This window comes from Poeciliopsis prolifica, unplaced genomic scaffold (assembly GCF_027474105.1).
Source record: "Poeciliopsis prolifica strain line A6 unplaced genomic scaffold, Auburn_PproV2 SCAFFOLD047, whole genome shotgun sequence".
Classification (NCBI taxonomy): Eukaryota; Metazoa; Chordata; class Actinopteri; order Cyprinodontiformes; family Poeciliidae; genus Poeciliopsis; species Poeciliopsis prolifica.
Genome location: NW_026562422.1, coordinates 1,648,638 through 1,661,555, shown reverse-complemented (window position 1 = coordinate 1,661,555; position 12,918 = coordinate 1,648,638). Strand labels below are relative to the sequence as shown.

Here is a 12,918-nt window from a genome sequence, read left to right as displayed (position 1 = left end):
AAAGAAACATTTAAAAGCATACAGTAGAAAAAAGCACAACTTTAATTGTTTGCTTGGAGACAGTTGAGAATCTAGAATCCCTAGCATTCTAGTTGTTTTGTTTCTGTAATGGCACAGTTCAAAAATATCCAGAATTCATATCTTTATCTTCAACAGTAATAAACCAATCAGTAACTGGACCTAAATCTGCTCATTTCTGGTGGAAGGACGCCGAGCAAAAAGAGGAAGACAGTCTCACAACCCCTAGTACTGTAGCACTCTGTGCTATAAAAATTTTGCATCCGTTTGATATTTGACATCAAGTTTTTTTTCCAGCTCAATTGAAAAGAATTCAATAAAAAGATGAATAGCTGGCTTTGATGGCAATCAACACGTGGAAAAACTGGACCCTCCACCGTTGGCATTAAAAACCTGCAGCTTTTATGATCAACGCTGGTGACAGTCAACTGTTTAAAAAGCAAGTGTGCTGGAGAAAAAACAAAATCAATCAAAAATTGGAACAGACAGGCCACACTTCAAAGAAATACAGAAATTAGTACTGACAGTTATAAAGTAGAGATAAATAATTAACTGTTTACTATCTGTGTGATTAAGTGTGATTAAACTGAACCATAGTGGGTATGAAATGGCTAAAATTTATTACAAAACTTATACACAAAAGAAAATGAATTTGTTTTTCTAAGTTCTTTGAATTTACATTTACTGTAAATTGGTGAATGTAAATTTACCAATTTACATTGAATTAAATACATTGAATTAAATCTATTTCAATATTTCCAGTATGGTGACAATATTGCTAATAAATGTTATTAATGTGCCATAAAAGCAGTCCCAAAAGCTTCCAAATGGAGAGGAGAATCTTTTATATCCCAGCCACCTCCCAGTTTTAGACCAAGCGGCAGACACCCTGTTTACTTTGAAGACAATGCTTAATACTTTCTGTTCTGATAAAACTTAATGTCAGACTTTTTTAGGTTATCCTGACATATCTCTGTAACTATACTGCTATTGGCTAAGGTTCAGAAAGCAGGACTTTTAAATTATCTTCCAATTTTCAAAGTGCGAGGTGTAGGAGGTTTGGTCCTATGGTGTGTGGTGTCCGTATGTGAAATTTCATTCACGGACCTCTCCAGGCCATGTTTGTTCAGAGCAGGGGTGCTCAAGTCCAGTTCTCGAGAGCTACCATCCCGCAACTATCAGATGCATCCCTGCTCCAACACACCTGAATCAAATGAATGACTCGTTACCAGGCCTGTTCATAGCTGAGCCTGGTCTACTGGAGAAAGGCTGCAACTAAAAGTTGCAGGACGGTAGCTCTCGAGGACTGGACTTAAGCACCCCTGGTTCAGAGTAAACAAACATGATCAACAGGAAAGAAGCAATGGCAAAGTTTGATTATTTTTAACAGAAAGAAAAAAACAAAAAACACAAGACTGCACCAACCACCAACAGAATGGAGTTACAAAAATAAATGAACATTACAATAATATTCTTCTTTACTCCGTTATTTATGACTAAATAAAGCTATTGAATATCTATTAACAACGACCTGGTAAACAATAGTACCAAAAAAGGTGAAATGAACATAAGGAAAATAAATGTATTATGCATCAGTTCAAAATACACATTTTAATTTTTCAAACCTACTCATGATACCCTTAACACATCCGACACACATTAATTAACATGAGAAGTAAAAGCTCTTGTGCTAGAATGGCTGATAAATGAACGTACAGGTACCTGCAGTGTTAGTACAAGCTGATGCATTAAGACAAACTGAAAAAAATGTAAAAAAACAAAAACAACAACAAAAAAAAACACTTATTTTAACTCATTATAATTAATGCTGCGTGGATATTAAAATATATGTTTTATAAGCAGGAATGTTTTATTTAAGGATCTTTCATTTAAATTTTAAAACTAGGGTTTACTTTTAAATAGGAGGAATGTAGTGTTATATTTAAAAAATGCAGGTAGGTGATTTAAAGCAATGTTGGGTTGTTTTCACAAAGGTTTAGAGAAAGCGTTTTTGCTGAAAACCAAGGCAACAACGGGACAAATATCAGTGCTTTATTCATAAAATCAACTTCTGCAACAAAGAGGTAATCCAAAATTATCCACAGTTCCATTCTACAGGACGAAGGGTCTTTGGTATGCAATCAGAGGGAGTTTACAAAACACTGAGAACCACCTGATATCAAAGAGTAAACATTTTAGAAAGCCACACTGATCTGCGAGAATCTTTTTTGAGATCAAATTTGCCATTCATGCTACACAAAATACCAGACTCATCTTCTGGGGCTTTGAGTGACTGTGGAAACAGAGACTTCTTGAAGAACGCTGCCTTAATGACATCTTGACTTGGACCTAAAGACTTCTTGCTGTGGCAAAAAAGTATTAAAATATTTTTCACATTGAACTATCAAGACTTACCTGGGACTTTCCACTGGAGTGGTGGCGGCTGGCTGGCTGCTGCTCGTTTCCTGAGGCTCTTTAGGCGGCGATAGTTTCACGTCCAATGCTTTTGAATTTCTGGGTTTGTGGTTTGCTAGCAAAATCTTTAAGCTCTTCTTCACGGGATGCTGCTCAGTGTTCGTCTTACCTTCGTAACTGTTCCAATCTTTGCCCTCGTTTCCTTTGAGTCTTAAGCCACATGTATTGACCCGGTCCTCCTTCAGTTTTTTAACGAACGGGTTGTAGTTCACCTTCAGCTGGGTAAACTGGGGGTTTTGGTATGCAGTCACTGTTATAAACTCAGTCTGGGGGAAAGTGAAAGTGAGAACATTGGGACCGTTCAGTCTAAAGTCTTCGATGGCTTTGTCTGCCTGGACCACATGAAGTTGCGGTAAATAGCGGTGCATCAGATGCAGGATAATGTTCCCCTCCTGGTCTGAGGTGTTGTTTGTGAGTTTCAGTCTGTAAAAGGACACTGGACTCTGCATCCAGTGCTGACCTGTTGCTGGGGAGTCTGGATGAATGAAAGGCTTACTCCTCACGTGACGCTCTGCTTTTCGGCAAACTTGCCAGCTCTCACCTGTCCACCTATACTGACTATTGTCTAAAGGCTCAACGCCCATGACCAGAGAGTACTTCCTTGATGACTGCAAGCCAGTGATGCGGAAGCGGCAGTAAGGGAACATTCTGCTGCCTTGCTTGGTCAGAATCATTTCTGTTCTACATTTATAGAACTCATTCCACATGCCGTTGTTGTCTAGTGTCACTTTGACATCTTTACAGATGCAGTCAGGTGACAGGACATCAGAAGGAGAGTGTATACAGGTGGGATGCCTGAGTTCACCCATCTTCATGATGGCCTCCTTGGCTGGGTGCATCTTGTGTTTCCCACTAATATTTGTTTCACTAGTTGACACACAGATGCCCTGGACAGTCCCACTGTTTTGCACCTTTCCTGGTCTTACAGCCACAAGGGATGCAGGTGAATGATCAGCCGTTGGAGCTGCTGCAGGGGCAGTCGCCCCTTCCTTCAGGATCACCATACCTTGACGAGTCTTCGAAGAGGCCATGAACCGACCCCTGAAGGATCCCACTTCTCTGCATAATATTTTAAGATGGCATCCTGAAAAACAAGATCCACACTGTGTAAATACAGCTGGACATTTCATGTGAGACTTTGCATACAGCAAATCTTAAATGTACAGCTTAGAGCAACTGTGTAAACATTGAACTGTGCCTTAAGTCGTTTTCTAATCATAGTTGGACCGTAAATTTTCCTGATCCTAAAAATCTCTGAGACGAACACTCAACACCGCACAGTTGAGATGAAGCAATCAGAACTTTGTAGCTCATTTCCATCCTAACATCATTAGCGGATGCAGATCTCTCTTGAATAACTGTAACATCAGATGAAGACAGAACAAACTTCAAATAATGTTTTCATTAGCTGTAGTTCATTTATTATATTGGGAACACAGAACCTTTAAGCAACAATGGGAGCTGCCATTGTAAATCTGAATATCACCACCATTTTAAATGGTCAATTAAATTCTAAATATACTTTAGAATAATATATTTGAATATAATATACTATATTATATGTCACTGGCATGTAACAATAAGTTACATATTTGATGAAAGACGATGAAAGCCATTATCTGTGGAAGGTCTTGCTCTCTCTCACTCTCTGGCAGCCTAAATCAACTACAGTACATGTCACAGAGAATGCAGTTTCCTCTTAAACAGAGCTGGACAATAAATCAATTGATCAAACTTTGTGTTCATGATGATTTGATTTTTGCAGACAGAGTCCATTACATTCCCTGGGCTTCCATTGTTCAGAGTGATATCAGCTCTGCCTGGGCCTAACATCTTGCTTTACGAATTAGTTTTATTTGGACTTTGAATTCAGGTCAAATCCCAGAAGAGACTAAATCCAGTTTTTGAAAATATTTTCTGTCAGTTGTAATTTCTTTTTAAGAAAATCTATTTTTTTAAATAATTTTTTCAAAATTAAAATCAGAAATTAGATTAGAAAAAAACAACATAGAAATGTGATTTTTAAGCTATATTGTTCAGTCCTACAGGTTTCTTATTTTCCATCCTGGAATGTGGCTCACCAGGATGCGTTTCTGGGCAGTGGAAAACGGGTTTCTCTCTTAAACCTGACACTCACTTGGGGACACCAAGCTAGTTTTACACAGCTTATCAAATTTTTCTAGGCACAACAGTAGTGTGAGTGTGTAAACTGCCCCTGCAGTTTATAAAGTCAGACATTGTGTTATGTACAATTATAATCTACACAGTTAAAACCATGACAACAAAAGACACACCCCACAGTCAGCTAAGTGAACATTATCCACAAGTTTTGATGCACACAGATTCCAAACTTCTGTCTCCATGCAGAAAAACACAGGTTTGGTTGTTAATTTAATATTTTACATGGAATTGTAGAACTGAAATAAAGTTTAAGCAAATGATATTGCATGTGTTGTAGTTTTAGTGTAGTAGAAGACATTCCAGCTGCACTTCATTTCCTGGTTCTACAGTCATTTTCAATAATCATTTTCACTCTCATTTGTTTATTTTGAAAATTAAACAGACAAAAAACTAATTTTTACAACCACATTTCTTTATTTAAAATGATTTTTATTGATTTGATGTAATACTTTATTCTTAAATGTCATGTTTTTGTTCGCTGGAAGCAGAAAATCGTCATAACAAAAAAAAGCTGACTAATTTTATTTAATATATTTGACTTGGTACATTTAGCTACTGAAAAAAATTTAACTTTTCAATAATGAAAAGTTATTGAAAAGTAACTTTCTGTATATGCAAAGTTCAGCTTTGTCTCCACTGCTGGAACAGTGGCTGAATTCAGCTTTCAGCCAACACTCTGTCATGTTGTGTGGAAAAAAAACCAAGTGAAAAATCTCTGGTTCTACATCCATCATACAAGACTTCATTTTATTCCCTCAACTGATATGAATCTTAGTGACCAAGATGTTAATATTCAGGGAGCGTGGAGATAGAAAAGAAGATTGAAGAAAATGTGGGATAGCCAGAAATAAATGTCATGACAAATTAACAAGAGCGTCACAATATCAGTAGAAATACAGAACACATCTCCTCATCATAGTTCTAGATGTCAGTAAATTGTCCGGAAAAAAAGAAATTATTCCAACTGGGTTTACTTAAGCAAAATTGTAAACAAACCACTAAATATGATGATTTGAGACAGGGTGGAGATATTTATGATCTTTTCTTATCATTATGTTCTTTAAATAGTAACAACTATAACAAGCTGCTATAAGTTGGTGAATAAGTCAACCTATGTGCTTACATTGCCATCAAACTTCCCTAAAATTTGCCAAATGGAGTTCCAACTGAAGGAGTAATACCCAACAGCCAAATCTGACTGAAAGCAACTTTAGCCAGTTCCTAGCTAGCTGATCAGCAGTACACAGCAACAGGTGGGGGTGGGGGAAAACTGCATTACACTATGATCTAAACCAGGGGTGCTCAAGTCCAGTCCTCGAGAGCTACCGTCCTGCAACTTTTAGATGCAGCCTTACTCCAGCAGACCGGGATCAGCTCTGAACAGGTCTGGTAATGAGCCATTCATTTGATTCAGGTGTGTTGGAGCAGGGATGGATCTCATCATTGCAGGATGGTAGCTCTCGAGGACTGGACTTGAGCACCCCTGATCTAAACATATTCAGAAAACTGACCAATCCGTGTCCTATTAATAGAACCTTACACTGGACAACATACCTGGCTTTTCACAACATTGGAATATCTCAACACCAAGAATTATTCAAGATCACAGAAAATCATTTTAAGTCATTGGCTGTAAAAGTAGAAGGAAACCTTTCTCAATGGTCTTCTGTTGAAAGCAGCAACTTTTGGGCACAAAGTTAAGTCAAATACTGGTTGGGGCTGCATTTTACTGCAGTGATCACTGTTGCAGTGTAATACAGAGGTCCTCAGTTCAAACCCAAATCAGAATCTTTATGTACTGAGTTTGCGTTTTCTCCATAAATATTAGTGGGTTCTCTTCAGGGATTACAGCTTCCACCCAGGGTCCAAAAAGCTGCATAGCAGGTTAACCTTCTTCTTGCTTAATTTTCCTTACATTAAGATTTAGACACTAAGTGTAAGCTTAGGTGGAGTGGTGATATGTACCTGCCATTTGCCCATTGACTGCTGGAGGTATGCACCAAACTCCAAGGAACAATCGGGGGTAGATGATGAACAAAACTAGATTGTATGAAACACAACAGGAAGCTTAAATATTGGTTTGATTCAGGTACTCTGTCAAATTCTGGAGAAGGTCAAACGAAATAGCAGTTAGCCATAATTAGCTTCTCAGTCTTCTACTTTAGACTTTGATTTAAGATTATGAACATGATTTCTTTTGAGAAGGTTTGTTATTAAAGAGACAAAACATGTCAATGTTTAAGAAAAACCAAGAAGGTAACCTTCAACAGATTTTATGGTTCTTCCACATTGGAATCAATGCTAACAGCAACTAGCTGCTCTTTTGTTTGACTAAGGACAATGGTTTAAAGATTAGTCCTTCACAGTCAAATGGATAACCTAGGAGACCTGATCAAATGCATGCTGAGTCTTAAACCCACTCTGCTAAGACACACATATACTGTTATTAACTATTCTGTTGATTTTGTTTCAGATGTAAAAACTGCCATTAGCCAGCGACTGCAAGATGGTGCAAGAAGATAAAAAGAGTCAAATTAAATGCTGTGTATGTTAGTAAGACTGTCTTTGTTCTGTGCTCTCAGTTGGTCCGATAGTAAATATATCACAGTGCTGTGAAGCCAGAAATACATAGCTAGCTGCAGGCCATAGTCACAGCCCAGTAATGGCTGCCCACCAAACATCAAACATATCCCAGCACGTGCTCTTCTATTTGCACGCACATTACCTTCTGCCTATAGGAACACACGGAGTGTCCTGATGCCACATCAAATCCGTCCTTGTCGTCGATAACTCCATCGGTCTGGCGTACACATGAGAACCATTCACTGTTCAAAAAAAAAAAACATAACACCCCTTTTTTTTTTGTTACGTCACCAACATTACCGTCCTCTTCTTCCGGAACTGCGCAGACTCAGACGCCATCTTACAAAAGCCACCTGGGTGAAACGTGTTCGTGCTACGCAAACAACGGAGAAGTCCAGGATTTGACGCTGGAGACCCACAGGAAGAGACCCCAGGAAGAGACCGACAGGAAGAGACCCCAGGAAGAGACCGACAGGAAGAGACCCCAGGGCGGCTCTGCTCTCCTCCTGACGCCTTCCTCTCGAGGCTCGAGCTCTCTCACATCCACTCGAGCAGGCATCTGGATCCATGTTTCCTTCTGTGAATAGAAGTAAAGCTTAAAGAAATTGCGCCGGAAGCATCACTCATCTGGATTGTAACGGGTTATCTGTTATTATAGTGCTTTCTTCATTGTTTCCGTGGTTTGACATTTGACAGTTCTTTTAACATTTGGTTGTGTGAACACATTTAATTCAAAAGTCTCCGTCTTTGAGTTGTGGACATCTCGGTCTGTTAGTGTTCTGTATTTAATGTATTTTCTGAGTCTTGTGTTCAGCCTCCGCCATGTTGTTTGCGCCGGGTTTAAACACCGTCATCCCGTCATGGCGGTCGCAGATGGAGTCGGGGTATTGGTGACACACACGAGGCGGGGGGCCGGAGGGTAGGGAGGCAGTTATTTGCCTCGACTCTGTTATCTCCCTTCCAGACCCGAACCGGACAAATGGACCGTGAAGGCTGGAACCCAGAAGACCGCATATAGCTGCTTGCAAATCACACTGCATGTTAAAGAATCACATATTTTGATAAGTCGAAGCTCGCAGTATGGGCCGTTTGATTGTAGTTGGGACAGGGAGCCACTGGGGGCGCTGTTATACAGGATAGCAATGCTCACAAATGACGCTGGTAAGTTCTATTCCGATGTATTTTGTGTGGTACGAACTTGAGCTGCGCGCGAGATGTGCCACGTTAAACGCCGGGAGAGCTCTTTGACATGAAGCTGTATTTGGTTCATGTCTTTACATTGGGTAACTGGTGATGTAATTCACAGATATTGCTAAAATAAACGATATGACTTACCATCTCCCCCCCACAAAAGTTAACAATTAATTAATTGACAAGATGGAGGTCCTTTCTCCTATTTTTGTTGTTTCCTCTTTCTTGATCTATAAAGTCAGGAAAGGGATGAAGCTGCCTGCCACAAAAATGTTTCACACCATCCAAAAACTTGGCTCATTTTAACCATCTTCAACAAGTGATGACTACCATGTTTACCATGGTTTTTGATCTGAACAAGCATCATATTCTATCAATACGCAAGTCAAATGTACATGTTTGGGGATGCACCGATTTGAAAATTTGGGCCGATATCTGACAATATTGCTGCTACGACCAATAACCAAACAAACACGATGAGAAAACAACCACATCTGTTTCCAACGCAACCGAATATCGACAAAACTTTGTCAATATTCCATTAAACCTGAAAAAATGAAAAATTTGTCAATGCTCATTGAATAAGAAACACAAAATCACACGTGACAAAGTTTGTTGGTGCGCCAAGTAATCATAAAATGTGCCGCGCCACAGTCATTCAACTACTTCCTGTTCCTCTTTGTGGTTTGCACGAGTGGCAACATCCATCTGATGAGCCCGGGACTCGTGATGCAAAAAAAGGCATTTGAATTGTTTCATTGCAGTTTTTATTTTTATTCGGCCACTCATCGCAGTGCCAAAATGTATCGAAAAAACTAGTTTTGTCAAATTCATTATTGTAAATGGTCAAAGTAAACAGTTACTGCTGTTATAGCTTCTTTCTTCAGTGAAACAATTCAACCCTGCACTGTGTCACTGTTAATGTCACACAACCAAGATGGAAACCAGTAATGACAGCACAGTTTTAATTATTGGGCTGATGTATACGTTAAAAAAAAACCCCACAAACATCAGCTGACACTAACATTATATCATACATCCTGTGAAATAATTAAAATTCTCAAAATTTGAGTAAAACATCAATTTGATTTGAACATTTTTATAGCCTCTCATAATTTGCTGAAATATTTAAATACCAGCAAAAATGACTGTTTTAAGTATGAGACTGTTTGTTTAAGGGAAAAATGTAAATGTTGAGGTATGAAGGTACTAATTGATCAGATCCACTTTATCAATCTGGATTTTTTTTAACCTTGCTTATTTCCCTTTATCTTGAATTTTTATTTTTTGAAAGATACTAAAGGTGTCCAGAAACACAAATCTGCTCCTATTCTTTAATTAGATGTTAAACCATAACTCTGGCTGGTTTCTGGATCAATATTTGATCCAGAAAATACAAACAGCTGAACATTTGTCTTTTTTTTTTTTTTAGTTTGATTGAACTGATCCTGTTTTCTTTCATTCTGTTTTAACAAGGAATTGATTTCCAAGATCTCATTTTTATTCCAGTCCAGTTTAATGGATTAGGTCCTGAGCTCAACTGCTATCCTTAACACAGTTATGGGAACAACTATGTGTTAAAAAAAAAACATACCTGCACATGGAATTAGCAGTCGGTTTCTGTTTTTCAACATTTCTTGTCATACATTTAGAGCTGCAGTTTTCCTCTGGACAACAGTGTCTAAGTGCAGCATGGAAAGGCTCCAGGCAGGATTTAAACCTGGGATCTTGTGCTTGTGAGACCATGGTGCAAAGGAGTGATTCACAGGTCCTTTGAGTCATCCTCTTTCTCCGTTTTCACATCAAAATTTATTTAATGGGAGCATTAATGGTCAGGATTCTTCATTTTAAATGTAACGAAACACCAAGCTCGTCCAACACCAGACGCAATCATATCACCTGACCGACACGTCTTCCAGAATGTTCCTCTTTTGTCTCATCAGTCCAAACAACATTTTATCTAAAGTCTTGAAGATGGAAGATTTTTATTCTTTTGGTAAACAAAGAGACGTGTCTTTGTCTGTTTACCAGCTGTGATTCCAGCTTTGGAGGCCATTTTGCCCAGCGTCTCTTGTTGATCATTAACTCAGATCTTAGGTGAAACCTGCAGATCTTTATTGGTTCTTCTTGGATATTGATTTAGTTCCCTTTCAAATTTCATCTATGCCAAAATGATTTGTCTATATGTAATGTCTGTAAACAAAGAGCATGTAAAACTAAAGTCAAATTTCTTATTCCTTGTTTCTACACAACCTTGGCCAATAAAGTTGATTCTGATGTGCAAACCAATCAGATTGAAGCCATCCTTTGAACTGGCTAGCTGTGTGTTTTGCACCAACTACATAAATTAGTTGTATTTGTAGTATTTTTGGAGGCCTGCTAATTCTGGGAAGAAGTTCCAAAGCCTTAGAAACTGTTTTCTTACCTTTTGAAAAGTGACGGCAGTAGAACTGTTCACCATTTGCCTCGGATGTCTTTGGTTTGAGTCAGTCAAGTGTTGGTTTTGCAAATCTTTGATCCGACCTCATGTTGTCAGCCAATCACTGTTCAGTGATTTCTTGATTCTACTAGTCAAAATCACGGCCTGAGTGTGGCCCGTGCAAATTTAAAAATATGATTAACTACTGTGAATTTATGATTTAATAAAGCAGATCAACATTTCCCAAAAGGCCAGCTTGGTTTGGATGCCTCCCTCAATAAATTAAGTCATTTTGTACATATTTAGAGTTTACAGGTCTGATAATGGCCCTGCAATGGACTGGCGACCTGTCCAGGATGTACCCCACCATTCACCCCAAATGTCTCACTGGAGACGGGCAGCAGCACCCCTGTTGTCCCCACCAGGGACAAGAAAATGGACGGTCTCATAATGGTCTGAAACATGGAAAAAAAAAAAAGGTCAAATAGAAATCTATAAGGAGGCAAATTGTTCTTACAGCACTAAACATTTTAAAGTGAAAATGGGTGAAACTGACAGTTTCATCTTTTAAGTAACAAACGTCACCAGTAATGTTCATAATTATAAGGGTGTTCTATTAAAATGACACACATTGAGGTACAGCTTCCAATGTCCCTGCAAAGTCCTGCCAATAAAGGCCACTGCTTCACATTTTAGACATAAGCTGTTTCAGAATAGATCCTTAGCTTTTGTGTTTGAAAAACTATTTTCCAGTTTTGCTCACATCACTTTTAATCAAGCTTTAGTGGAAAAACAATTGAAGGTTTTTCTGGCTCTAGTGGCCTTTATTAGCAGCACTCAGGAACTGAATGCATCAAGGACTTCAACCCCATCACCATCCCAGTATGACAACAAATTTTAAATTGATATTAATGATGTACACCCTCTTTGATTTCCAAGTTTATCTTTGTGTTTTCCCCCCAATGATCATAACAGCTATTAAAATACATCCTAAAAAAAAATCTCCCACAGGGAATAAAAATATTGCAGCATAAATAACTGGTCAACAGCCAAAAAGTCTTTTTTTGTTTGTTTTTTTGTTTTAGGGTCATGTTGATGAATCTCATTGGTTTTGCTCAATCAGGTCGACTTTCTGAACTATGGAGCAACATGAGCATCAAAATGCAGGACTTGTTCTGACATCTGGATCAATGAGTGATGAGCAGGAGGAGAGATTCCATCAGGACACAAAAGAGTCTGAGAATTTATCACCATGAAGACATTCAATTATTAGTGTGTATTATTCAATTTATAGAAATCCAAGTTTATAGCATTTAATCAATATATTCTGTTAGAATTTTAAAATGTTCCTAAAACCTCTTTTTGAATGAGAAATATGAACTGATAATGTCATTATAATGTGATTTAGTAATTTTAGTCAGAAGATCAGATTTCTCTAAGTGAATTTAGAATAAAAACCTGACAGAAAAATGGATGTTATTCTGGATTCAGTGGTGCAAAATAATCCCAATTCAGTTGAGAAAACAGACAACTTCAAATATGTATATTTTTGTGACCCAGTGTAATTATGTCAAAGTACCAAACAATTAGCAGAAGTAGCGATTAGCTACATCAGATCAAGATGAACACCCTGTGGTGAGGAGCAGATGGTTCCTCTTGCTGACTGAAAAACTCAGTCGTCTCTATAATAACTTGAAACTGACAAAAGTACTAATGAATGAAAGTTTACTGAAAATAAATAACAATGAAAATCATTTTTGTGTAGCTCAAAGTACTGGATGGTACCTGATGTTTTGATTTTTGAGGCATTCAAACCGTTCCTGTAGCTGTGAAGGCCAGTTCAGAATAGTTCAATGTTTTGCTCTTGGTGATTCTTGGGTCATTTGAGTCTTTATCCTGTTGAAACAGCCTATGACCTGTGACTGAGATCAGGCTTTCTGACAAGGCAGCACATTTCTGTCCAGAACACCCAGAGTCATGAGGTTTCGTCACACCCTGCATCAGGACGCCCTGCACCAGATGTTGCACAGCAGCTCCAGAATAGAACTGAG

At 38.4% G+C, this 12,918-nt stretch overlaps 1 protein-coding gene across 1 annotated transcript in view; it reads right to left on the bottom strand.

Moving 5' to 3' along the window:
• mgaa (MAX dimerization protein MGA a) overlaps positions 1-7,816 on the bottom strand; it is a 31,720-nt gene extending 23,904 nt beyond the window's left edge. The window contains exons 1-5 of the mRNA XM_055057051.1: positions 7,677-7,816; positions 7,558-7,630; positions 7,400-7,474; positions 6,229-6,232; positions 2,434-3,577 (exon numbers count right to left, since the gene is read on the bottom strand). Of these exons, the coding sequence (XP_054913026.1) occupies positions 2,434-3,577; positions 6,229-6,232; positions 7,400-7,474; positions 7,558-7,630; positions 7,677-7,816 (1,436 nt within the window). The remainder of the gene's footprint in view (positions 1-2,433; positions 3,578-6,228; positions 6,233-7,399; positions 7,475-7,557; positions 7,631-7,676) is intronic.
• Between the last annotated feature and the right edge of the window lie 5,102 nt (positions 7,817-12,918).